The sequence below is a fragment of the Saimiri boliviensis genome, chromosome 2, assembly GCF_048565385.1.
Source record: "Saimiri boliviensis isolate mSaiBol1 chromosome 2, mSaiBol1.pri, whole genome shotgun sequence".
NCBI lineage: Eukaryota > Metazoa > Chordata > Mammalia > Primates > Cebidae > Saimiri > Saimiri boliviensis.
Window position 1 is genome coordinate 201,782,407 of NC_133450.1, and position 27,961 is coordinate 201,810,367.

The 27,961-nt window shown below is 45.7% G+C and overlaps 2 protein-coding genes and 1 pseudogene across 2 annotated transcripts; 1 reads left to right on the plus strand and 2 right to left on the minus strand.

Moving 5' to 3' along the window:
• Positions 1–1,958: 1,958 nt before the first annotated feature.
• On the minus strand, positions 1,959–27,872 carry ACTL7B (actin like 7B). The gene has a single exon (XM_074395134.1). The coding sequence runs from the start codon at positions 17,245–17,247 to the stop codon at positions 15,994–15,996; it is 1,254 nt and encodes a 417-aa protein (XP_074251235.1). The 5' UTR covers positions 17,248–27,872; the 3' UTR covers positions 1,959–15,993.
• On the minus strand, positions 7,954–8,020 carry LOC120366480 (U7 small nuclear RNA; annotated as a pseudogene).
• On the plus strand, positions 21,277–22,760 carry ACTL7A (actin like 7A). The gene has a single exon (XM_003925251.4). The coding sequence runs from the start codon at positions 21,316–21,318 to the stop codon at positions 22,633–22,635; it is 1,320 nt and encodes a 439-aa protein (XP_003925300.2). The 5' UTR covers positions 21,277–21,315; the 3' UTR covers positions 22,636–22,760.
• Positions 27,873–27,961: the final 89 nt, after the last annotated feature.

Here is a 27,961-nt window from a genome sequence, read left to right on the forward strand (position 1 = left end):
GGCCTCCGAAAGTGCTGGGATTACAGGCGTGAGCCATCATGCCTGGCCTCCGTTTCACTCTTCCACCGAGTTCTTTCTAGCAAACTTTCCTTTTTAAACCTATACTGTTGTCAGTAATTCTTATCAACCTGCAAGTCTACCACTTCTCAATGCTGGGGCTCTGACACCCCGCCCAGCACAGGAGACAGTTTTGTAGGACTGAGCTCTTAACCTGTGGGGTCTTTTAACTAAGTACTTAATGTTTAGATAGAGTTGAATTGTAGGACACCCAGCTGATGTCTAGAGTGTTACAGAATTGACTGGTGTGGAAAAATCAGGGGAAATCCCACATTTGGCATCAGACATGTTGTGAGTAAAAACAGTTCATGTCCCTGACCTCCTTATCTCTTTTTGGAATGATACAGCAGTAACTATAAGGAATGGAGAGCTTTCCCCTTCTTCTCTCCTCACCCTGTTTCTCCACTACTACATGTGGAAAATCCAAGGACTCCCAGGTGACTCTCTCTTTGTACTTCCTGGGGACCAGGATCCTAAGTTAGTACTTTGGGCCAGGCTCAGACAGGTGTCTAAGGGATTTTAACACAGCATTGACAAATGGTTCCCACAATCCAAGTCTACGGAGAGACTAAAGCAGATGCAGGCACTGAGAGAAACGAAAAATGCATGCAACTGATTAGGGAAATGCAAATCAAAACTGTAATGAGATTCCATCTCACACCAGTGAAAATGGCTGTTAAAGTCAAAAAATAACCGATGCTGGTGAGGTTGCAGAGAAGAGAACACTTAAGACACTGTTAGTGAGAGTGTAAATTAGTTCAACCATTATGGAAATCAGTATGGCAATTCCTCAGAGAGCTAAAAACAGAACTACAATTCGACCTAGCAAACCCATTATTAGGCACACACCTAGAGGAATATAAATCATTCTACCATAAAGACACATGCACGTGAATGTTCATTGCAGCACTAGCACAGCAGCAAAGACATGGAACCAATGTAAATGCCCATCAATGACAGACTGGACAAAGAAAATGTGGTACATATACACCATTGAATATATGCAGCCATAAAAAGGAATAAGATCATGTCCTTTGCAGGCACATCAATGGAGCTGGAGGCCATCATTCTTAGCAAACTAACACAGGGACAGAAAGCCAAATACCACATGTTCTCACTTACAAGTGGAAGCTAAATGATAAGGACTCATGAACACAAAGAAGGGTTCAACAGACACTGGGGTCTACTTGAGGGTGGGAGGAGGGAGAGGAACAGAAAAGAAGAACTATTGGGTACTAGGCTTAGCACTTGAGTGACAAAATAATCTTTACAACGAACCCCTGTGACAGAAGTTTACCTGTATAAAAAACCTACACTTGTACCCCCAAATCTAAAAGTTAAAAAAGAAAAACGTGTGCCATCATTGGAGCAATATTTCTTCCTTAAGCTAAGACTCTGTGGACACATTCAAAGCGTAAGTGGAGACATCCTGAGGCACAGAATTTTGTTTCCAGGGGTGAAAATGACCTAAGTCATAGATGTCCACAAAAGTCATCCAGGATGACAAAAGAAAGAATAAAATGCAGATGGGAGCCACCTTTTGCAGGTTCTTATGCTAGTTTACCAAAATCTCTGGTTTTTAAGATTTAAGGAAAAATTTCGACCAGGCACAGTGGCTCACGCCTGTAATCCCAGCACTTTGGGAGGCCGATGTGGGTCGGGAGGCCTACCTAAGGTCAGGAGTTTGAGACCAGCCTGGCCACCCATGGTGAAACCCCATCCCTACTAAAAATAAAAAAATTAGCTGGGCGTGGTGGCAGATGCCTGTAATCCCACCTACTCTGGAGGTTGAGGCAGGAGAATCACTTGAACCCAGAAAACGGAGGTTGCAGTGAGCCACGATCATGTCATTGCACTCCAGCCTCGGCAACAAGAGTAAGACTTTGTCTAAAAAAAAAAAAAAAAAAAAAAAAAAAAAAAAAAGTTATACTTGGAGAGAAAAACAAAAGTAATAAAAACGTAGAAAGCAAAAAGTGAGTTACTCTCTCACTCCAGTTCCCTGGGTTCTCAGTTCTTGCAGCGGCCCGCCTTCCAGGTCAGCCCACACCCATCCGAGCATATATGCAGGCCTGTAACTTTGGGGGATCTCATGGTTGCCCTGGGTTTTATGTGATTGCCTTACTGTGTATAAGTTAAATTGAAGAAAATCAAAGTTGCAAGTAGAACACTGGCAAGGTGATGACCTCAGCATTATTTCTCATCTCTCATTCAGGCTTTTGGAAATTTCATATATGTCCTTAGCTTTCCTCAACTCCAATCTGAGGCCTCCTTGACCTCTACTCCTGACTCTGGCCTTTTGGAGCCTGTATTTAATTCCAACCACATCTCTTCACCTGGGCGGGGCACTCAAGTACAAATAGAATTGGTCACGTGCTCTGAAACCTACTTCTCTTTGCCTCTTCTCAGACTCCAGCTTTTCCCACTTAACCCCATTGGGAATGTCATTCCTCTTTCTCCACCTTCTGCCTCATGGCTCTGCTCCTCCAGTTAGTCCACTCCAGTAATAACTTGAACCTCTGAAATGTTCCTTCCTCATTTATTTTTTTAAGTAGAGTCTCACTCTGGTACCCAGGTTGGAGTGCAGTGGTATAGTCTCAGGTTGCTGCAACCTCCACCTCCCAGGTTCAAGCAATCTCGTGCCTCAGCTTTCTGAGTAGCTTGGATAACAGGCATGCATAACCATGCCTGGCTAATTTTTTTGTGTTTTTAATAGAGAGAGGGTTTTGCTATGTTGGCCAGGTTGCTCTTGAACTCCTGGCCTCAAGTGATCCACTTGCCTCAGCCTCCCTAAGTGTTAGGATTACAGTTGTGAGCCACCACACCCGGCCCCTTTCTCACATTTTCCACTGCTGTCATTAATTTTATCACCACTACTCACTCTGTGGGAGGCATTCCCCTAAGTGCCTTATGAATGTAAACTCATTTTATCCTCACAAAAACTTGACAAGGTTGGTACTATTATTATACCCATTTTACAGATGGGAAAACCAAGACTAAAATAATAAAATCTCCACTCCCTAACTTCCCATGTTCCATTGTGCCTCCTGAACCTAGAGCTTCTTCTATGGCCTCTGCAGACTTCAAGACCCAACTCAGCTGTTACTTCCTCCAGGAAATCTTCCCAGAGTTCCTATTACCATGATAATTTCAGGTTTTTAGTCTGTCTTCTCCCATGTAGGGTTGTCAAATAGCATACTGTCCCAAAAGGTTGCATGGTTCATAATTTACACTGAAAAAATACTTATTGAAATTCCAATTTAACTGGGCATCGTTATCTATATTTGCTAAATCTGACAACCACCCCCCACCTAAAACCATCAACAACCTGATTCATTTTCACTTTGCACCTGCCCACCCCAATGAGCTCGAACAGAGCCTGGACCAAGTGGGTACTCATTCTTTTCATTGTACTGAATTGAAGTCAGGTGCTTAAAAAGTTTCCTTTGTCTGCTTTTACCATCCCGCCATAAGGAATAGTCTCATGTCCTCCCAGTGCACCAGACACAGTGCTATGTGCACAACTGAATCCAACCCAAAACTGAGTTCAATTGTCTCATCTGTAAAAAGAGAATACTGATAAACACCCACCCCTCAGTCTTTCTTCTAGGCTACTTGTGAAAATCAATTATCACTAAGGAGGTGCAATGGTGCTTTGTAACTGCAAAGCGCTGCCGTGAAGGATGACGATCACCGACATTAGCAGTACAAACTCAGCGATAGGGAAATAGACAACCTGTATCTAATTCAGTTTTTCAGTTGTGTTAAATATTGAAAGCTACTGATGGCTTGCTAAGGAATAGCATGGAATTTGCCAGTCTAAAAGCCAGGGTGAGGTGAAAGCTCAGACGAGGAGGGAAAGGAAATTGAAAAGATGTGAAGAACCAGGTGGTTCCTGATAGTCAGGAAGATGGTAAGAAGAAAAGCAGAGAGGAAGTACTACTCATTGGAGACAGGAGCAGGTACTGCCTATCAGGCGTCCCCAAACTTTTTACACAGGGGGCCAGTTCACTGTCCCTCAGACCGTTGGAGGGCCGCCACATACTGTGCTCCTCTCACTGACCACCAATGAAAGAGGTGCCCCTTCCTGAAGGGCGGCGGGGGGCCAGATAAATGGCCTCAGGGGGCCGCATGCGGCCCGGCCTGCAGGCCGTAGTTTGGGGATGCCTGGTAGATCCTGCCCTGATAGGTGCCCCCACAAAAACCCAATCCACAGGGACCCAAACAGATGCCAGGGAACTCACACAAGATTGCCAAATGGCTTTCTAGGTCATTTTTCTTAGTACCTTTATTAGTTTGTCCTCACACTGCTGTAAAGAACTAAGACTTGTCATTTATGAAGGAAAGAGGTATAATTGACTCACAGTTCTGCAGGCTGCACAGGAAGCATGGCTAGGAGGCCTCAGGAAACTTGCAATCACGGTGGAAGGCAGAGGGGAAGCAAACACGTCTCACCAGGGCGAAGCAGGAGACGAAAAGCAAGCAGGGAGGCGCCACTCCCATTTAAGCTGTCAGATCTCGTGAGAGCTCATTATCGCGAAAGCAGCACGGGGGAAACAGCCCCCATGATCCAGTCACCTCCCACCTGGTCCCTCCACCAACACATGGGGATGTCAATTCCAGATGATTTGTGTGGGGACGCAGAACAAAACTTTATCAGTTTGTTTCTTTAAAGAAATTGCCTTCCTTAAGAACAAAACAAAACAACACTGAAAATTAGCAGTGTGATGTTCAGGTGTAGCTAGGAGCATGAGATGATTTTCCCTGCCTGAAACTCCATCGTCATGCTACTTATAATGTCGTCACAGGATAGCAGCATCTGCCCCACTTGAAAACGTGAGAAATGCAAAATCAGAATCTACATTTTTTGACAAAATCCTCAGGTGATTCACATAAGTATTAAGTTTGAGAATCTTTTCCACCATCTGAATCCCAGGTGATGTTAGTTCAACTAATATGAAAACTGACTCCATACAGTTGGCTAAGATACTGGTTTTCAAACTTGGCTGCACATTAGAATCATCTGAAAAACTTAAAATAAATATTAATACCTAGTTCCACCCTTAAGATTTTTATGTAAAAGGTCTAAGGTGTGGCTTGGATATTAGGATATGTAGTTTTTCCCTGTCTGTACAATTCAACATGAGATTTGGGTAGGGAACAGAATGGGAAACCGCATCAGGACCATTTCAGTAGTTTAAGAAAATAAGATCAAGAACAGTGAAATGCCTCATCCAACTTCTCAAGCTTCAGACATCCTCAAGTTAGGACTGAAACCAGCCATGTCTCTCCAAGACCTGGGCCAGTTGAAAGGTTTCTTCTTGGTTGCAAAAGGAAAAAGGGAATGGGATGGAAAAACACAAAAACATTCCTTTTTCTGTGGGTGACAGGGTCTAGCTCTGTCACCCAGGCCAGAGTGCAGCGGTGTGATCATGGCTCACTGCTGCCTCAATTTCCCAGGCTTCAGAAATCCTCCTTCCTGAATAGTTGGGACCACAGGCACATGCCACACCCAGCTAATTTTTGTGTTTTTGGTAGAGATAGGGTTTCACCATGTTGCCCAGGCTGGTCTCAAACTCCTGAGCTCAAGCAGTCCCCACCCTGACCTAAAGGGCTGGGATTGCTGGAGTGAGCCACTGCACCCAGCTGCCCACTGACTTTAATTATGCCTTCTCCAGTCTCTTAAGATTCATTTGGTGAGTTGCAGCTAGAATTTTAAGGATTAAATTTAATTGGGAACCAGCACACCCCAATTAAGTGAATGAAAAAATGTCCTTCAGAGGTGGAAAGACAATGGGTAGCTAGCTCATGCAAAGTCTAAATTCTTGGAAGATCATTAGAAAAACTTTGCCAAATGGCCTGTTTTGAGGCTGAGCCCTTGCTCCAAATCCATTTGGGAGGTAGAAGACCTTGAATTACTTGATGTCTATTTATATACACACAGTTGATCAATCAAGTAATGGTCTTAATACAAAAAGCATACCAGTTATCTAGATATTTCCAGTTGCATATATGGACTTTTTAAACATAAAATTGTCTCAGTTTTCTGTTATATTTTGCATGGCTCCCTCTTTGATTTTATTTTTGCAAATGTTCCAGTAATTTAATTTAATTTATAACAGAAGCACATACAAAGAGACCAGCTTCCTTCTCTTTTACATTGTCATTCTTTTCACTTGGTGAAAGCCTGATGCCAGAATTAGCTTTTTCCATACTTAATGTGTTTTTAACTACCTTTGTAATCAAACACAGGCATTAAAAGGGATTTAATATTCACTAATGGGACGCCACAAGTCCTAGCTTGTTCTTATCCCAGGTGGCCTCTCACTTCTTGCTGGGCACAAATTACTTGGGAATCAGGCACTTTCTCATTCTCAACATCCATTTTTCTCTCTTATGCTTAGCTTCATCTGTATTGCAAAGTGAAGTGCAGGATTCAGACTATGATCCAGATAATGCAACCAAAATTGTCCTTACAGGAATTTTATTTACATACTCATTTAAGTCTCTTAGACTTGAAAGTAGGGACTTACTTTTAAACCTAAGTGACCCTGACAACCACCTCTGTTGGGTAAACTATGGCAGAGGGAGTTCTGCTGGAACAGAATCTATACTGCTAAAGCCAAAGGTATTATTGTTTATTTTACCTTTTGTGTGCCTCAGGCTTCTCATTATAAAATTAGGATCCCAATTCCTACATTGCTGAGTTGTTGATGAGATTAAGTGAGATACTAAACATGAAAACATCTCCATACAGTACATATTTAAAAACACACATATTTGTACAGATGTACATTATATATTACCCGTTGATCAGGACATTTATATTACACTTTACAGCTCATAAAACACTTAACCTACATTTTCTCCTTGATCTTCAAATCAGTTCTGGGAAGAAAGTGCAAGTTATAACCAATTTACAAAGAAGAGCCCAAGGCTACATGAGTTTAAATGGCTTGCCCAAGACCACACAACGAGTCTCCACTCACATGTACAGTCCCAACGCTCCCCACTGCTTCCTGTGCTGGCTTCTCTTGCTCCATGCAGTTGGCTAAGATACCGGTTTTCAAACTTGGCTGCATACTGGAATCATCTAAAAAACTTATAAATATTAACACTTAGTCCCACCCTTAGAGATTTTGATTTAAGGGTCAAAGGTGTGGCTTGGACATTAGAATACATGTTTTTTCCATATCTATTTATTTTTTAATTAGATATTTAAATTATGAGATTACTGTAAATTCACATGCAGTTATGAGAATTAATAGAGATGCTAGATACCTTTAACCAATTTCTCCCAATGGTAACGTCTTGAAAAACTATAGTATAATGGCACAATCACAATGTTGACAACAGTTCACTACAAGGATCCTCCCATGTTCTTTTCATAGCCGTATCTACTTCCCCTGCCCTCTCAATCCTAACCATTAGAACCTCTAATCTGGGCTCCATTTCTATAATTTTTTTTTTCAAAAATGATGCATGAATGGAATCATGCAGTATGTAACCTTCAGGGATTGACTTTTTTCTAGCAGCGTAATTCCCTGGAGAGTCATCCAAGTTGTTGCTTCTGTCTATAGTTTGTTGTTCTCCAAACCCCATGGGGGCCTCCCAGTAAGAACTGGAAAATCTGCTTTGTTTTCTGAGACAGGGTCTTGCTCTGTTACCCAGGCTGGAGTGCAGTGGCACAATCAGAGCTCACTGTTGCCTCGAATTCCTGGGCTCAAGTGATCCTCTCACCACAGCCTCCCATGTAGCTAGGACTATAGGCATGCACAACCATGCCTGGCTAATCTTTTTTAAATTTTTTTTGTTTTTTAGAGACAGGGTCTATGTTGCCCAAGTTGGTCTTAAACTCCTGTTCTCAAGCAATCTTCCTGCCTTGGCCTTCCAAAGTGCTAGGGTTACAGAAATGTGCCACCGTGCCTGGCCCCGCTAGAAAAATTCTAAAAGAGCAATAACACCTACTTTGTTCTTTTCTATTACTGAGTAGTAGTACATGGTTTGAATCCACTCACCCATTGAAAGATACCCAAGTTGTGTCTAGTTTTGGCTATTACGAGCAAAGTTGTTACGAACATTTGTGTACAGGTTTTTGTGTGAAGGTAGGCTTTCGTTTCTCTGGGATAAATGCCCAAGTACAACTTCTGGGTAGTGTGGTAGCTGCATGTTTCATTTTAAAGAAATTGTCAAACTGTTTTCCACAATAACGGTACCATTTTACATTCCCACCAGCAATGTATGAATGACCCAGTTTCTCCTCATCTTCACCCGCTTTGGTGGTTACTTCTATTTTTCCCATTTGGATAGATGGATAGTGAGATCTCATTGTGGGTTTAACTTGCATTTCCATGGCTAGTGAAGTTGAACGTTCTTTTCATGTGCTTATCTGCCAACTATGCATCTTTTTTGGTGAAATTTCTGTTATGTCTTACGGTCATTTTTTAACTTGGATTTTTTAACTGTTTTGAGGAGTCTTTAAAAATTCTGGATATATTTAATATATATAGTTTGCAACTATTTTTGCTCAGTCTGTAGATTGTCTTGTTTTTAGCTTCTTTTTTTTTTTCTTTTGCTTTTTTGAGACGGAGTTTTGCTCTTATTACCCAGGCTGGAGAGCAATGGTGTTATCTTGGCTCACCACAACCTCCACCTCCCAGATTCAAGCGATTCTCCTGCCTCAGCCTACCGAGTAGGTGGGATTACAGGCGCTCGCCACCACACCTGGCTAATTTTGTATTTTTAATAGAGATGGGGTTTCTCCATGTTGGTCAGGCTAGTCTCAAACTCCTGATCTCAGGTGATCCACCTGCCTTCACCTCCCAAAGTGCTGGGATTACAAGTTTGAGCCACCACACCTGGCCTCTGGCATCTAGATTGTCTTTTTTTTTAAGCTTCATTTAAACAAAATCAATAGACTTTTGTATTAGTCCACTTTCACGCTGCTGATAAAGACATAACCCAGACTGGGCAAGAGGTTTAATTGGATAGACACTCAACGCCTGTGAAAGCAGTCAGGAGGGAGACTGTACCTGCAAGGGGCAGAGCTGCCCAAGACCATGGGAACCCACCTCTTAAATCAGCGTGACCTGGATGTGAGACGTGGAGTCAAAGGAGATCATTTTGGAGCTTTAAAATTTGACTTCCCTGCTGGATTTCAGACTCACATGGGCCCTGTAACCCCTTTGCTCTGGCCAATTTCTCCCATTTGGAATGGCTGGGATCACAGGTGTTCCATACAATGTTACAGCTACAGTTCCATGTTACAGCTACAGCTGGGGAAGGTCTCACAATCATGGCAGTGGGCAAAAGGTACTTCTTATATGGCAGTGGCAAGAGAGAATGAGGAAGAAGCAAAAGCAGAAACCTCTGATAATCCATCAGATCTTGTGGGACTTATTCACTATCATGACAGTAGCACGGCAAAGACTGGCCCCATGATTCAATTACCTCCCCCTGGGTCCCTCCCACAACACATGGGAATTCTGGGAGATACAATGCAAGCTGAGATTTCAGTGGGGACACAGCCAAACCATATCATCCCATCCCTGGCCCCTCCAAATCTCATGTCCTCACATTTCAAAACCAACCATGCCTTCCCAACAGTCCCCCAAAATCTTAACTAATTTCAGCATTAACCCAAAAGTCCACAGTCCAAAGTCTCATCTGAGACAAGGCAAGTCTTTGCACCTATGAGCCTGTAAAATCAAAAGCAAGCTACTTACTTTCTAGTCACAATGGGGGTATAGGTATTGGGTAAATACCTATACCAAATGAGAGAAGTTGGCCAAAAAAATAGGGGTTACAGGGCCCATGTGAGTCTGAAATCCAGCAGGGCAGTCAAATTTTTAAAGCTCCAAAATGATCTCCTTTGACTGCAGGTCTCACAGCCGGGTCATGCTGATGATGCAAGAGGTAGGTTCCCATGGTCTTGGGCAGCTCCGTCCCTGTGGTTTTGCAGGATACAGCCTCTCTCCCAGCTGCTTTCATGGGCTGGTGTTGAGTGTCTGTGGCTTTTCCAGGAGAATGGTGCAAGCTGTCAGTGGATCTACCATTCTGGGGTCTGGAGGACTGTGGCCCTCTTCTCACATCGCTACTAAGCGGTGCCTCAGTAGGGACTCTGTGTGGAGGCTCCAACCCCATATTTCCTTCCTGAACTGCCTTAGCAGAGGTTCTCCATGAGCACCCTGTCCCTGCAGCAGACTTTTGCCTGGGCATCCAGGCATTTCCATATATCTTCTGAAATCTAGGTAGGGGTTCCCAAATCTCAATTCTTGACTTCTGTGTACCCGCATGCTCAACACCACGTGGAAGCTCCCAGAACTTGAGGCTTCCACCCTCTGAAGCCACAGCCCAAGCTGTACATTGGCCCCTTTCAGCCATGGCTGGAGTGACTGGGACACAGGTCACCAAGTTCCTAGGCTGCATACAGCATGGGGACCCAGGGCCCAGCTCACAAAATCACTTTTTCCTCCTGGGCCTCTGGGCCTGTGATGGGAGGGGCTGCTGTGAAGGTCTCTGACATGGCCTGGAGACATTTTCCCCATGGTCATGGAGATTAACATTAGGCTTCTTGCTACTTATGCAAATTTCTGCAGCCAGCTTGAATTTCCTACCAAAAAAAAAATGGATTTTTCTTTACTATCACATAGTCAGACTGCAAATTTTCCAAACCTTTATGCTCTGCTTCCCTTATAGAACTGAATACCTTTAATAGCACCCAAGTAACCTCTTGAATGCTTCTCTGCTCAGAAATTTCTTCCCCCAGATACCCTAAATCATCTCTCTCAAGTTTAAAGTTTCACAAATCTCTAGGGCAGAGGCAAAATGCCAGAATTCTCTTTGCTAAAACGTAAAGAGAGTCACCTTTGCTCCAGTTCCCAATGAGTTCCTCATCTCCATCTGAGACCACCTCAGCCTGGATTTTATTGTCTGTATTGCTATCAGCATTTTGGGCAAAGCCATTCAACAAGTCTCTAGGAAGTTCCAAACTTTCTCACATTTTCCTGTCTTCTTCTAAACCCTTCAAAGTGTTCAAACCTCTGCCTGTTACTGAGTTCCAAAGTTGCTTCTACATTTTCGGGCATCTTTTCAGCAATCCCCCACTCTATTAGTAAATTTACGTTATTAGTTTTCATGTGCTGATAAAGACATACCCAAGACTGGACAATCTAAATAAGAAAGGGGTTTAATTGGACTTACAGTTCCATGTGGCTGGGATTACAGGCATGAACCACAGTGCCGAAGGTTTTAAAGTTAATTTCTTAAAAAGACCTTGGGTCCGGGCTTGGTGGCTCATGCCTGTAGTCCCAGTACTTTGGGAAGCCAAGGTGGGCGAATCACCTGAGGTCAAGAGTTCAAGACCAGCCTGGCCAACATGGTGAAACCCCATCTCTTCTAAAAAGACAAAAATTAGCTGGGTATGGTGACAGGCACCTGTAATCCCAGCTATTTGGGAGGCTGAGGTAGGAGAATTGCTTGAAGCAGGGAGGTGGAGGTTGCATGAGCCAAGACTATACCATGGCACTCCAGCCTGCACAACAAGAGAAAAACTCCATCTCAAAAAATAAATAAATAAAAAGACCTTGGGCAAATAACTCTTACAGCAAACTTGGTAACAAACATTTGGGGAGAGAGATCAGACCACCTGGACAGTGAGGAAAACAGGACTCTTGCCATGTGGAAGTGGTAGGACTTCACCACTTGATGTCACTCTAATGCTTGCTTATGTCTCTGGAAGGTTCCAGCAAGACAAGTCTATTCTTTGCTAAAAGATTGGCATTTTAAACTTTGAAACCTCAGGATAATGACTGTGAAATCACGTCAAATTTGTTGTGCATGATTTGAAAGCAATTTTTATATGTAGTTTTTTTCCTTGGAAAAGAGATTGGTAATTTTCAGGAAGGTAAGAGACAAGGGCAAAAAGGCATTGTGGAATGTCAAAACTTTCATTTAGCGCAAGACTTTGGTTTACCAGATGGGTGACCTTGCACAAGACTCCTAGCCTCTCCCAGCCTCAGTGTTCTCACTTGTAAAACCGGGTGGGGGTGGGGTGGGGGGAATACTGTAATGTCTACCTCACAGACTGGGAATAAATTAATTCATTTGGCATGTACTAAACACCAACTAATTCTATGCCATGCTCTGCACCATACTCTGAGAAAACCAAAATAAGGGAGGTACAGTTCTTGCCCTCAAGAAGTTCTGAGTCTAACCTTGAGGACAAATATCTAAGAAGTAAATACATAACAGTCAACAGACACTCTTTGGTCTCTGCCCTTTAGTGTGGTATGTTATCTGACATCCTCTAGTACCTTGACAAAAACTCTTCCTATGTCATAGTTTTCTGGTAAGGAAAAAAATGATTTATTGGTCTTAATATTTCAATTAAAAGAGGTCTCTCCAACCCCAGTCTCTCCTCCATGCAAACCTGCTCCAGACGAATGCTGTTGAGAAGGAAACTGAAGCAGCTAGAACGCTTTCAATTGCAAGTAACAGACACACGACTCTAACGGACATGAACGATGAAGTTGAGTGTGTGGCTCACAGAACTGAAATACCTGGGAGGTGATTCAATCTCTAGGCGCGATTTGATTCGGATGTTCACTTTGTCACCAGGACACCAGCTTTGTTTCTCTCAGCTCCACAATCCTTGGTGGGTCAGCTTCAAGCTGGCTTCTTTCCTAGTAGTAAAGTGGCTGAGCAGTGCTAGGATGCACCCCTCAACTTCACATCCAGCTTCCAAGCAAAGAGCACAGGATTCACTCTCCAGGACTCACTCTACTGAGATCACATGCTCACCCAGAGCCAATCATTATTGTGCTGATTGGCTGAGCCGAAATCACATGCTCTTCCCTTGATGTGCTGATTGGCTGAGCCGAAATCACATGCTCTTCCCTTGATGCTGGAAGGGCAGTCAGTCCCAGGCCACATCCAATGCCCATGCAGAAACTGGGAGTTGTGGAAAGGGATAAGAGGAAAGTTGGAGACATCAACTGTTCTACTGAACCAGTCTCAAGTGTGATTCCTGGTCTAGAGAAAGGACAAGGAAGTGCAGGTTGCAGGTTCCCGGTCTGTTCTTCACATGCTTCCCTCCTCCTTTCCTTATACCAGCATCACCTTTAGAGAGATAATTCAACTTCTTTCTTCCTAATAAACATACCTGTAGAGGCTGGCCAGGGTGCTCACCCCTCTCTCTACCCGTGAGCATGGAAAGCTGCGATTCTTCAGATGGAGACCATGGGCACCACACCTCCTCAGCCTGTCTCCAGTCTCATACTCTTCATTCCTATGACTTTCCTACCTGGCATTTCCAGGTAGCAAATTCCTGCCCATTCTGCAGGACAGGAAATTCCTACCATTGTTCTTTCCTTGGTTCCCATCTCCACTCTCTTTCTTCCAGAATCAGGTAGAAATCTCTAGTGCCTGCAGTTCCCCTACCATCCTCTTCATTTGCAGTGAGCTTATGCATTTATATTCTTTACTATGCCTCTGTGGAATCTGAGAAGGACGGGGAGATAAACACGCAGGGTCAGGGGGGCACCTTAAGCTGGAAGTCACTGACCCATGTTTTCCACCAAAAATAAATCTCCTGTTGAATCATCTGGTTAGTTTAAATAAGTTCATGCCAGGGATCAAGCAATTTGCTTAGTGTTTTTACAGCCCCTGCCACATGATGCTTTTGAGAAGATGACCAGATGGTGGGGGGACTGAATCTGTGACTGTAGAGAAAGGAGAAGTTGCTGAGGATGTGTGGAATGAGGGGAGGAGATAAGGAAGGAGTGGGGTTCACAAGTAGCACTTACTGCTTGTGTGATTTGGGGTGCATCACTTACCCTCTTTAAACCTCAGCTTCCCTGTCGGTATTCATCAGGATTTTTTACAATCACTTGGGTTGCAAGCAACAGAAACTAATGCTAAGGAAGAAGTTGTGCTGAAGCAGCAAGTATGTATGAAGACATCAGTGTGGCAGAAACATTGGCAACCTGGAAAATGTAGCCCCACTGAAAAAAATTCATATTCAAGAAAAAGCTTGTACACTGCAATGGCCACATAAATATGCCTATCGGCCACCTTCAGCCTCCAGGCCTCCAATCTGCAACGTCCATCTCCAGCGAAGAGCCCAGGTTTCACACCTGGTGCCAAGGCCCTGCTTGACCAGGGGTATTCAAACTCCAGGCTACATGCCCAATTCTGGACAACAGGGAAGGACTAAAGAGCAAGGCCTTAGGTGATAATGACTGTCTGGTTCTTGCCCAAGTCTGCAGACCCCAGCACTGGGCCCAGGACAGAGGTAGCCTCATGGAGTGCCCCAAGTCAGGATCCTTTGCTTAAGGTAAGAGGTGACATGACTTGGGGATATTTAAGTCTCAGCCCATCCAAGCCCATCCAAGGCTATGCAGCTCATGGATGTATGATCCCATAGACGGGATCAACTGGGTCAGGAACTCCATTGGAAGGTGAGGGTAGGGAAGGGGACAGGAACCCACTTTCCTAAATAGGCAGCCAGTCACCAGCTGAAATCTCACAAGCCTCCACAGCCTCTCCCTCAGCCCCAAAGCCAATAAGTGACCACCATGCCCAGCAGCTTCTCCATTTACAGCTTTCCAATGCACCAGCACTACCTTTTCGCCGCCATGAACACTTAGCTCAGACCTTGCCTCCCTATCAATGTGGTTGTCCATTAGCTGTGTGTGATTGCCAAGGGAAGGGACTGTGTTCTGGCCATTTCTCAGTCCCCAGCCCTGGGCCTGGCCCACAGTAGATGCATGGTCAGTGCTTTGGGTTGCTGACTACCCATTAAGAACCATGCTTGCCCTTCTGGGAATAATCTTAATGTGGATCAGGAGACCTGGGCTCATCCACTGGTATTAGGCTGGCCCTCTCCTCTCTAGTCCTCAGTTTTCTCATCTCTCTCTCTCTCTTTTTTCTTTTTGGAGCCTTGCTCTGTTGCCCAGGTTGGAGTGCAGTGGCATGATCTCAGCTCACTGCAACCTCCACCTCCCTGGTTCAAGTGATTCTCCTGCCTCAGCCTCCCGAGTAGCTGAGATTACAGGTGCCTACCACCATGCCCAGCTAATTTTTGTAAGGACAGGGTTTCACCATGTTAGACGGGCTGGTCTTGAACTCCTGACCTCAGGTGATCCCCTGCCTTGGCCTCTCAGAATGCTGGGATTACAGGCATGAGCCACCTTGCCTGGCCCAATTTTCCCATCTCTACAGCAGGGAGAGGATCCAATTTCTAAAGAACCTTCTGGTTCCTCTTACATCCTCTGGGATCAGCAGCTCTGCTTTGTGACTCTGGAAAAATAGCTGCACCTTTAGCTGCTGTTGAAAGGGGTATGCCTACAGATGGGTAGAAATGGTGCTTCATACTCAGGAGATGCGCTGGCACAGCTGTGGGCTCCACACTGAGGCTGGCGGGCAGTAGGGGGAGGTTAGGGGACCGGGAGTGATCAAACAGTGTTAAGGTTATGAGCACTTGAGAGCAGCAGCAACAGGAGACTGGACCGGGACACCCAGCTGTACGTCTTGTCAGACCAACCACCAGATGACCCAAGCTAGTCCTTTCATTGGAGCCAACCCCCTTAGTTGAGCCAGAGATGAAGAGTGTCTGTCAGATCAGGTTTTGAACCTAGAGGTGCTAATGTAACAGGAGGCCACTTTCTAGGCCCTGAGATGATGTCACCATCATGAGGCAGGCAGAGGGGGTAGGATCAGTATGGCAGTCCCCTTCCTTACAGCCCCAACTTCCAGAGCAAAAGGTGCTGCCACTTCTAAGCCCAGCTCCCCACCACCCTCTGCTATCACATTGAAGCAAGAAACCCAGACTAGACAGGCGCCATTGCAGAGTAAAGCTTTATGTGAAATTCTGTAAATGTGTATAGAGCTGCCCATGGCTCCCTATGCTGGAGGCCTTGTCTGTGGAGACACCGAGGCTCAGCACTTGCTGTAGATGGCCATGCTGCCTCGCTCCTGAAACTCTTCCTTGCTGACCCAGAGCTGTTGGAAGGCCTGCAGGGAGGCCAGGATGGAGCCGCCGGTCCACACAGAGGTCTTCCTTTCGGGACTGGCAGCCACCACAGGGCTGTCCCCGGGGCAGAGGAGGCTCAGCTCCCTCTGGAAGCGCTCGGGGAAGCCATCCAGCATGGTGCAGCCGCCACACAGAAGCACGTTGGCGACCATCGCCTCCTTGAAGCCCGTGTCCTGGCAGCGGCCCAGGCAGGCGGCCGTGAGCTCCGGGAGGCCAGGCTGGGTGCTGCCCGCCAGGGAAGGCTTGAACAGCATCTCAGAGCAGCGGAAACGCTCCTGGCCGATAGTGATGAGCTTGCCGTCGGGGAGCTCGTAGTCCACGCGCAGCTCCTCCGGGAGCAGGGCGAGCTCCTCCTGGGGCAGCAAGGCCGCATAGCAGCACTTCTTCTTGATGTGCTCTATGATGTGCAGGTGGTCTTCCGTGAATGCGTGGCCCGCCTCGTTGAGCAGCTGCATCAGGTAGTTGGTGAGGTCACCCCCAGCGTAGTCGGCACGGCTGGTCAGGCCCGGCAGGACGTCGCCCTCGGAGATGGGCACCACGTGCGAGACGCCGTGCCCGCTCTCTACCACGAGCCCCGAGGTCTTGCCGTACGAGTAGATGGACAGCAGCGACTGGGACGTCACGTGCATGGCGGGGATGCCGAAGGCCTCGAACATGAGCTCTGCGTACTTCTCCCGGTTGCTGCTGGGGCTGAGCGGAGGGTCCGAGACCAGCACAGCGTGCTCTTCGGGGACGATCTTCATGGCCGTGCGGAAGATGTACTCCCAGATGTCCTGCACGCAGTCCCAGTCCACCACGACGCCGTGCTTCAAAGGGTTCACCAGCTTGAGAGGCGCCTCTGTGCTCAGCAGCTCATGGCCCACCAAGGTCTCCTTGCGGGTGTCACCGGCGTCGGCCGCCTCAGGGCAGCGTTTGCCCACGGTGGAGGAGATGAAGTAGGTGGGCCTCGGCTCTCCCGCGTAGCCGCACTTACAGTACTGGGAGCCCAGGTCGATGATGATCGCCTTGATCTTGCGCACCTTCCTGGGCTTCATCTTGAGCTGAGTGGCCGCACCTGTGTCCCGGAGGCCAGCGTCAGGGCCTGGCAGCGTTCCTGCCTCTCCAGGGTCACCCTGAGCCGTGCCCAGGGGCATGGGGCTAAGGCTGTTCCTTGTCGCCATCTGCCTTCCTAGCACCCCTTCTCACATCCACAGCCTAGAGCTCCCTGGGGAGAAATGAGAGCTCACCTCCAGCAGTGCTGTGGCAACCACCAGGGATTGTGATGTCACTCTGGGCTGGTCCATTCAGGTAGCGGGGAGGGCGTGGCTTTGGCTGGCTCTTGGTCTGCCACCCCCACCCCCATCTCTCTAACTCTTGGTGCCACTTGCTCTGTCCTGTGCGCTAGCAAGTGGCTGGCAGTTTCAGACATCCAAGCTCACTGAGGTCTCAGAGGTTTCTGCTTAGCCCTGTTGCATTTCCATACCTAACCTGTTCACTACTGGACACCTTTCCTCCTCTGCTTCTTGGTGGAGAGGGCCTAAATATTTGAGCCCCTCCAGTAAGGCTGGCACTGTATAGGGAATTCACTTATGTTGTTCTGGAGGTAGGCAGAGCAGAGGAAACGAGGCTCAGAATTCTAAGGACTTGTCCAAGAGCAAATAGCACTTGGGTACAAATAGTGTTCGTACCTTAACCCAAATTCATCAAACTCCAGTGCACCAGGCCTCCTTAACAGCCCCAAGAGTTCTTCCTCCCTTCTTTCAGCATTTACTGGAGTATGTAGTAGGTTCTGCCCAGTGCAGCCTACCAGTGATAGATGATAAAAACCCCAGGCCACCAGTAGTGCCCAGTCTGGGTAAGAAGATGGAATAGATGCCGATGAGTTTGCACGAACAAGTCTACTTGAGAACTTATTTGACACAGGGAGTCAGAAGGTGCTCTAGAGAGAGGAGGTGATGCTTAAGTTGAATCCTGGAAGAGGTGTAGGTATTTGCGAAGTAGTTAAGAGGAGGGGAAGACGTCCCAGGCAGAAAGCACCACTTAAGCAAAGGCTCAGATGGAGGCATGGGGAAGAACTTCCCACAGGAAAAGTGTCTGGAAAAACAGATGAAGCTAGAGAAGTCACAGAGCCAAACAGGAGGGCATCAAATGCCAGAAGCAGGTTTAGACTACATTGAGGAGAGCCAGGGAACCTGTGAAGACTTTAAGCAGGGAGATGATCCGATTTGCCCTCTAGAAAAATGTTAGAAAAGATCTGCATTTGGCTGTAATGTAGAGAGGGGCAAGACTAGAAGCGGAGACCTGAAACGAGGTCATTGGAGCAATTCTGATAAGACTTGAAGGGGACAAGACCTAGGGCTGTGAGAGTGTGGAAGCGAGGAAGAGCCTGGTTCCAGAGAAGTTTAGAAAGTAGACTAGAACCCTATCTGTTGTTTCCCCAAGCATCCCTCACTTCAATCCGAGCTCTTACTCTGGCATTTGAGGCCTTCCATGATGGACTCTTGTGATGTGGGATGTAAGGAAGAGGGAAGGATGAATGCCTTACCTGTGCCCAAGCAAAGAAAGATGGCCTGTCATCCAGAAAGGACAAATTCTCTAGAGTGCCATAGGGACCTCCAACTTAAGCTGCCCCTCCCAGTCCAAAAACTAAAAAGTCAGATTAGGTGTTAGATATAGTGAACTCCAAGTTTCTCTTCAAAGAATCAGTGTGTCTGTATCTTCAGCTCTCTTATTCTTTAATTCTCCATTTTAAAGTTTAATTTCCTAGTTTCGGTAAACAACTTTCCCTCTAGTTTCGGTAAACAACTTTCCCACGAGTTCTAAACAGCTGTAACCATCTTTCTCACCAAACTACCCACCCTGCCACTCCAGCTCATACCCCTGCTCTTTAAAATAGCACACAAATGCAGAAAGGGTGATGACAGATGCGCAGGCCAGGGCAGCCCAGGAAAAGCAAATGAGTCAGAGCCTGTCAGGCTTGGAGTGTATCAGTGAAGTGGAAGGCACAGGTCAGGTGAAAGAGTTCTCCAAAGGTGTCCACATCTTAATCCCTGGGACCTGTGAATATGTTAACTTTCCTGCCAAAAGGGATTCTGTGGATGTGATTAAATGAAGGAATTTGAGATGGGGAGATTATCCTGTATCGTGTGAGTGGGGCCAATGTAATCCTTATATGGGGGACACAGGAGGGTCAAGGGCAGAGAGATAGATGTGGCAGTGGTTAGCTGTAGTCTGAGAAGGTCTTTCAAGGTAGAGGAAGCGACTGTGAGCCAAGAAACACAGGTGACCTCTAGGAGCTGGAAAGGGCAAGAGGAAGTATTGTTCCTATATTTCCAGAAGGAACATAGCCCTGAAAGAACCTTAATTGTAGCCCACTAGGAATTATAAACTTCTGACCTCCCAAATAGTAAGATAATAGCTGTGAGTTGTTTTTAAGTTGTTTTAAGTCACTAAATCCATGGTAATTTGTTATAGCAGAAACAGAAAGCTTATCTAGGCTCTTCTAGAGTCTAGGTTAATGAAAAGGTACCAAGCAGCTACAGATTTCTCAAAATTCAAGTAGGAGTTTGGGGAGAAACAAATAGAGGACTCTAAATTACATATGCCTTTGGTTACTATAGACACAACTTTTGAAACAAGGTCAAACCATCTGAGTTGGCCATGCAAATCCCTGAACAGCAGAGGCAATTAAACTATTTTTCAGGCAGTCAGGCATCGAAAGTACTTTCCTGTTTTCCCTTCAAAATTCCATGCCATTATCTCATCCACTAACCAAGAAACTGAGATTTTGTCCTTGGGATGACATCTTGCTGCCCCCATCAGACAGTCACAAACCTCATGATACTGGACTTGGTCCTTTTCTCCTCTCATACCCAACAAGGAACTGAGAGCACCCCTTTAGCCTCTCTAAAGGAGAAAGCCCCTAATTGTGGTGACTGCCTCTTTTATGAAGGGCTGGGATCAGGTTCAAGGTGTGGCATAACATAAGGCTGGATTCTGCCCTGAGTGTGGCAGGCATCCGCATCAATGTGTCCAGCTTCAGAAATGGCATGAGAGATGGTGGCCAAGCAGCCTGAGATGCACACTAGGTCCCATAAAGCTGTGTCCCAGCACATTCTGAGGAGAAAGCCACAGTCAGGAGAGCTTCGCCACTCCTGGTTGGGTATCTTTAGGTGAGCTATGAGCCTTAATGTTGTCAGTGGGACTTTGTAGGGTCTAATTTCACTGCCTAACCAATGACCCTGATGAAGACACAGGAGGTGTACAAATATATATCCAAAAATCATTCCCCTTAAGGTGTTTTAAGTGTCACCCTTAGTGCCCTTGACATAGTCACCACAGCAGCAAAGGATCCCACTAACATCTACATCAGATGGTGTCCATGGTCCTCACATTGGCCTATGAGGCCTACCATGAGCTGCTCGCCTTTCCCTACTCCTTACTAATCCTCTCTTCTACTTTTCCTTACGCGTTCCATGCCAGCCACACCTGTCTTCTTGCTCCTCCTCTAACTCAGGAGGTTGGCAAACTTTTAAGGGTCAGTCAGTATTTACTTTCATTCAGCTTTTTGGGCAATACTGTCTTCAATGGCATGACTCAGCTCTACTGTTGTACTGCAAAGGCAGCCGTGGCTGTCATGGCCATTCATACGCAAATGAATGAGTGTGGCTGTGTTCCAATAAGGGGATATCCAACAAGCCGAGGACTGGATTGGACTGTAGCCTGCTGACCCCTGCTCTAACTCTTCAGTCACACATCTGCCTCCAGTCCTCTGTACCTGCCGCTCCCTGACATCCACGTGGATCTCTCCCTACCTCCTGCAGGTCTTCATTCAAACGCCACCCTCTCAGGAAGCCCTGCCCAGACCACACTAGCACCGCCACCCTGCTTTTGCTCTTAACGCTCATTTTGGTTACTGCCTGTTACCCCCAACCCCCACCAACTAGAATAAGATATTTTTGTCTATTTTTTTCACCACCAAATTCCCAGCTGCCTGTATATAGCAGGCACTCAATATTAATTAACTGAATAAATCAGCCTTGTCAGAAAACTTAGAAAAAGGGGAGCCATTTCAAAAACAATATCCCAAATGTACCCTAACACAGGATAAAGGTTTGCAGTATCTAGAAAGGCCAGGTCATCAGATTACATCATAATTAGTGATGTCATTGTTGGGAAAATTCTCAAGGTATCCTGATTTAGGCCTTTCAGCCTTGAATCCAGTGGGATTGAGGAACTTTCTGAGTGGTATGGCTCTTGACAACATGTGGGCTCCACCGGCAGCACTCATAGGGGATGGGCCTGCCAAGACAGTGGGTAACCAGGCCCCCGGGCAGACACAGGCCCTCCAGACTGCCTCCTTAAGGGATGGCCCAGCAAAGCGGGCCGTGTGGGTCGGCCGTAGTTCAGAGCCACAAGAACCTACTGAATCAAAGGCAGCCACAGAGAGACCCAAGCAGGAGGTGACCAAAGCAGTGGTCGTGGACCTGGGCACAGGCTACTGTAAATGTGGCTTTGCCGGCCTGCCAAGACCCACCCACAAGATCTCCACAACAGTGGGCAAGCCCCACATGGAGACCGCTAAGACTGGGGATAATCGTAAGGAGACATTCGTGGGGCAGGAACTCAACAACACAAATGTTCATCTCAAGCTAGTTAATCCTCTGCGACATGGCATCATCGTGGACTGGGATACAGTGCAGGATATCTGGGAATATCTCTTCCGACAAGAGATGAAGATTGCCCCGGAGGAGCATGCAGTCTTGGTTTCAGATCCACCACTGAGCCCACACACCAACAGAGAGAAGTACGCGGAAATGCTGTTTGAAGCCTTCAACACCCCTGCAATGCACATCGCCTATCAGTCCCGCCTGTCCATGTACTCCTATGGAAGGACCTCTGGCCTGGTGGTGGAGGTTGGCCATGGTGTGTCCTATGTGGTCCCCATCTATGAGGGTTATCCTTTGCCCAGCATCACCGGAAGGCTAGACTATGCGGGCTCTGACCTGACAGCCTACCTGCTGGGCCTGCTGAACAGTGCAGGGAATGAATTCACCCAGGACCAGATAGGCATCGTGGAGGACATCAAGAAGAAATGCTGCTTTGTGGCCCTGGATCCCATTGAAGAGAAGAAAGTCCCTCTGAGTGAGCATATGATGCACTATGTGCTGCCGGATGGAAAGGAGATTCACCTGGGCCAGGAAAGATTCCTCTGCTCAGAGATGTTCTTCAAGCCATCTCTCATCAAGTCCATGCAGCTGGGCCTCCACACCCAAACTGTGTCCTGCCTTAACAAGTGTGACATCGCCCTCAAACGGGACCTCATGGGGAACATCCTGCTCTGTGGGGGCAGCACGATGCTCAGTGGCTTCCCTAATCGCCTGCAGAAGGAGCTAAGCAGCATGTGTCCCAATGACAGCCCACAGGTAAACGTGTTGCCTGAGAGAGACAGTGCCGTGTGGACCGGTGGCTCCATCCTGGCCTCACTTCAGGGTTTCCAACCACTGTGGGTTCGCCGCTTTGAGTACGAGGAACATGGGCCTTTCTTCCTCTACAGAAGGTGCTTCTGAACAGCGATGAGGATGGCTGCTACACTGGCAGTGCATGCCCTTGGCTGGGTGAGCACGCTCCTACACACAGCAGGTGGAGCCGGGGCTTATTCCTATAGCATTAAACACTCCTCACATGCCCTCCACAGTGTGTTTCTCTGCTTCCTGACCTAGTAAGAACAACTTCACACATGCAGCATCTGCCTTAAAATATACATTTCCCAAAACAAAAGCAAGAGTAGGGGAAGGATGAACAAAAAAGGACATGCATTGTATGTGGAATGCTTAAACATTCACTTGCTCTAAAATTATGCTGCCCCTTATTTTGTGCATTCCCCACTTTCGGAACTACTTTATGGTTAAACTCTGCTTGGAAGGGGGAGTGCAATGAAGATTAGAGGGTAAATGCTGTTGGGGCATATAAGCAGTTCCCTTTCCATAAATGCCAACAGGAAATATGCTGTAACAGGGCAATCTCCCACAAAGCATCAGTGTTCATTTCACACTTCATCAGCAACGCTGAGGGCTTGGAAAGAGCTGGCAAAGCTGTCCGAGTCCTGTTTCAACAGGAGTTTCTTTTAGTTCCAACAGTCCATTTATGTCTCAACACCAGTTCTTACTAAGCCAACACAGTGATGGGCTGCTGAAGCCTAGCATATTACAAGCAAGGCATATATGTAGGTGCCTTAAAGGGCAACTCTTCAGATAACAAGTACTATACAGATTTCCCTATTTTTTGGGGGACAGTCTTGCTCTGCCTCCAGGCGCCAGGCTGGAGTGCAGTGGCGCAATCTCAGCCCACTGCAACCTCCGCCTCCCGGGTTCAAGCAATTCTCCTGCCTCAGCCTCCCTAGTAGCTGGGACTACAGGTGTGCGCCACCACGCCCAGCTAATTTTTGTATTTTTTAGTATAGACGGGGTTTCAACATGTTGCCAGTATGGTCTCGATCTCTTGACCTCGTGATCTGCCCACCTTGGCCTCCCAAAGTGCTGGGATTACAGATTTCCTTTTAAAAAGTGAAGTAAGGTTTGTCTTGGGTTATCACCAGAGATTAGGGATTGAAGCCACAGTCTTTCTCTAGACACTTCATCTCCCAGCTGACTGGATTCTCCATTAGCCTATAACACACAGTTGGAGTGTGCAATGTGCTGAGGATAAAGGCTGCTGGTTCTGGGGCTGATGGTGTGGGTCTATGGGAGGCTGCCCTATGTGGGTCATTCTAACCAAACTGGGAAGTGGGAGCCCAAAGAAATACAGAGACTCTTAGTAGCCAGGGAAGCCCTTCCAGGGCCCAGCAAGCTCTATAGTGTTCCTGCAGGGAGAGTCTGTAATATGAGCACTTTAAATTGGAGATTCTTTAGAACAGCCCCCAATACACTCTCTGTCCTATCTTTAAAGTTCAGAATCTGAACACTAGTGGGTGCATACAATAGTGTACAGAACATGGGCTCTGGACTCTGGGGTATGAAACACTATTTCGCTACCCCCAAGCTGTGTGACTTGAGTTTGTTTGCTTGCCGGCAAAACTGGGTATGAATGCCTACCTCACACAGGCATTTTAAAAACAGTGAAAAACAACTGAATGCCAGTATCTAGACTCCTGGAGGTACATATAATAGCTAGCTACTATCTTTAGGTTTCTACCTCTTATACAGAAGGCCAAAGTCTCTTACTATAGTCCTTAGCCACACAGGCGCTCAAAGGCACATTCTGTTGGCACCTCCACCATCTCCACAGAGAAGCCCTCCAGAGCCACCCTCACAGATTCCAGGTTTGCCTAGACAGCCTTGAAAGGCCTAAAGCGCCTGACCCCGGATCCAGGTCTGGTGAGTAAGAGTATTTGGCTGGCACCAGCAGAGACAGAGAGCCACAGAAGGGCAGGTGAGGATCCTATGGTTCAGCAAGGATGACTAAGCCTTATGCTGGACTGTCAAGGAATCAGGAGTTGGGTACACTGACCTGAGAGAGAGGGACATCTTTACCTCAGTTTCTGCCCAAACTGCTCTACTGTCAACACTCCATGATCATTCACTGAGGGGCAAGTTGAAGTCTGATTAGTTCTTAATTCGTTCTTATCCTTTGGACCTCTTTGGCAGGGTGGTAAACCCATGAACCTCTTCTTAGAATCATGTTTTAAAATGCGTAAAATAAAATGCATGATTACAGAGGAAACCTATCATACAGAAATATGCTCTATATACCGATCCCTTAGGGGTATAAGAACCCCACATCAAAGATCCCTAAAAGGGAAAGAGTCTTAATGAAGAGGATTGGGAGGTGGTTCTGGAGGATGGACATCTCCAGACCTTCCTGGGCCTTAATGTTCATTTTTAAACAAAAAATATCAATTGAAGGCTGAGCAACTGTACAGTCTTTTTCAAAGCATTTTATGCATTTTCTCACTTGATCCTCACAAGTATTTCCTAGTAAATAAAGAGAGTCTCCTCTTAAAAAAAGATAGTTTTACTAAGTATTTGTAAGTTAACACAGTAGTTCTTTGGCCTGTAGGGGACACTTAACAATGTCTAAAGATATTTGTGGTTCTCATCACAGGAGTGGGGGTGTCTAGTACTAGCATCTAGGCGTAAGAGGCTAGGGAAGTTGTTAAAAATCTTATGATGTGCAGGGCAGCACCTCCCAACACCCAAAGAATGATATGAACCAAAATGTTAACAGTGTCATTGAGAAACTCTGATTAGCTTGATGGGCACACACAAGACTGAAGGAAAGCAAGGCTCAGTGAAATTGACTTTGTCCAAGAATGCTAAGATGGTTGGAAACATGGCCCAAAGCCTTGTTCTTTCCTTTATACCAGGAGGACAACTGTTGTTCTTAAAGGTTCTGGGACTTTAGAGCCAACAGAGGTGGAGCAGCCCACTGCAGGCACAGGCGAGGGCTCAGGGAGCAAAGAGAACACAAGAACACGTGAATCCAAAGCAGGCCTTCAGCACTGCTAAATGGTACCAAATTAGCCTTGTCTTATCCATGACCTCGTGAATATTTACAGCTACCTAGCTCCTAAGATGTTTACTCTCACCCAGTTACTAATAAATATGTCAGACAAGAGAGAACCAAAGACTCCTAAGGGATTGTCCAGGTGGTGCTTCTAGAGGATATGTAAGTACAATAACCAACATAAGAGGAAGAACAAATCTAATTTTGCTTCTCAAATTTGCAGTCACCTTAAGTTACTAAGCATTGTCACTTTTACTTATTTTTAAAAACACCCTTTTCAGTTATTGCTATGACAAATCTCTCAAATGTATATGCATATACATGCATATATAATTAAATTTAAAATATGCAGCAGGGCTAAGAAGTTATGCCAAGCTACATCCATAACAGCATACTAAAAAAATTAAAATTGCTCCTGCTCAGTTTTTTGTTTTTTAGACAAGTCTCACTCTTGTTGCCCAGGCTAGAGTGCAGTGGCATGATCTCGGCTTACTGCAACCTCCACCTTCCTGGTTTCAAGCGATTCTCCTGCCTCAACCTCCTGAGTAGCTAAGATAACAGGTGCCCGCCACCATGCCCTGCTATTTTGTGTGTATGTTTTTAGTAGAAACAGGGTTTCACCATGTTGGCCAGGCTGGTCTCAAACTCCTGACCTCATGATCCACCCACCTCAGACTCCCCAAGTGCTGGGGTTACAGGCGTGAGCCACGGTGCCTGGCCTCAGTTTTTTACAAAGCATTAACTTAAAATGGACTTTGACTAAAGAAGACCGTCTCCTGCAAGTTCCCTCTGAAGTTTAGAGCATCTGAGCAAAGCTATCTGACTCAATGGAACCAAGAAAATTGAAGGTTTTAGCTTATTGCAGCATTAACTTGCTTTGGGATAGAGTCCAAATTTATGTACTCTTTTCTAAGACATGGCAGAATCTTTCCCCAAAATGAACCATTCATCACTCAGAGGAGTTTTCTCCTTTTCTCATACACTCCATTTTCCCCCATGAATTCTTCTTGGCTTTGCCTCAATTTGGAAGGTTTCCTCCTGCCTCCTTCTTCTAAAAATGAACAAAATCCAATCCTGCTCAGATGAGAGAAACAGTAATTAATAGTAATTTGCATTCAAACAAATTATTTCTTGCTGCTTCAATACATTATTTAAGGAAACTGAATGTCCATGAAAATTCACACCATTATCAATAGACACATTTACTTCTATTTCCAATCTATCAGCATGGGTCCTGTTACAATTACCCAAAGCAAGAGCACTATAATATATTTAAACGCCATATAAGTTACCATGCTTATTTACTTATGCCAATGAGTGGTTACAAAATACTTGCAGCCTTTCAATATTGGGCACTTAATTACAGCAAATCCATTAGGAGTATAAGTCCTAAGTATAAGTATATAGTATTTATAAGTATATGTAAGAGTATATAGGAGTATAAGTAGCTTTCTCCAAAGCAAAGTATATCTTCTTCCTCTTCTTTTAAAAAAAAATCCTATTATTTTGTGAAAATGTTCGAGCACACAGAAAAGTTATATTACACAGTGAATACTCCCAGACATATTCTATAGTTAACATCTTGCTATACTGGGAAAGGCTTCTAAAATTATAATTTGGGCTATATCAATTCTTTGAGGATCAAAAGTAGCATTTCCTGTTAGTTTACGTACAGTGCTATAGTTTGGGCATTTGTTTCCCTAAACCTCATGTTAAAATGTGATCGCCAATGTTTTTGAAGTAGGGCCTAGTGGGAGGTGTTTTGGTCACAAGGGCAGATCCTACGTGAATGGCTTGGTGCCATCCTCGTGGTAATGAGTGAGTTTTCACTCATTAGTTCCTTTGAAAGCTGGTTGTTATCATAGAGACACAAATGGACTAAGATATGTAGTAAGGAAGGTCTGGTTCTGATATTTAAAACACGGAATAATTTTTAACCTTACCCAAGGATTAGCCACACAACTGTTATCAGAATGAAGTGGGAATTTTCTAGACTCACCATAAAAAGAAAATACTCTCATTTTGAGACAGTTTTTTTGGTGGGGGCGGGAGGGGTGGAAAACTGTATAAAAGACAGGTAAGCACCACAAAGAAAAATAAATGAAGTGACCTAGACTAACAAAAATATCTGGGTTAAAGAAAGCAGTATTTGGAGTACAGAGAAGAATTCACAACCATGCATGCCATACAATGCACACTGATCACTCATACCAGATGTGCATGACACTGTTTAGAAATTCCTATCTGTTCAAGCTCTAACACTGCTAACTCTCTAGCAGAAAATACACAGGCAGTAAAACAGTCCCTACAGGCATTGTAATTTTAGGAGGCTCAGCCCAGTTATAACTGAAAGCACATGACCTGGTAAGGTGTTACAAAATAACAGCTGTC

What these genes read in the sequence shown, in the direction of transcription:
- ACTL7B (XM_074395134.1), bottom strand. Translation starts at nt 17,247, where the DNA reads ATGGCGACAAGGAACAGCCTTAGCCCCATGCCCCTGGGCACGGCTCAG.
- ACTL7A (XM_003925251.4), top strand. Translation starts at nt 21,316, where the DNA reads ATGGCTCTTGACAACATGTGGGCTCCACCGGCAGCACTCATAGGGGAT.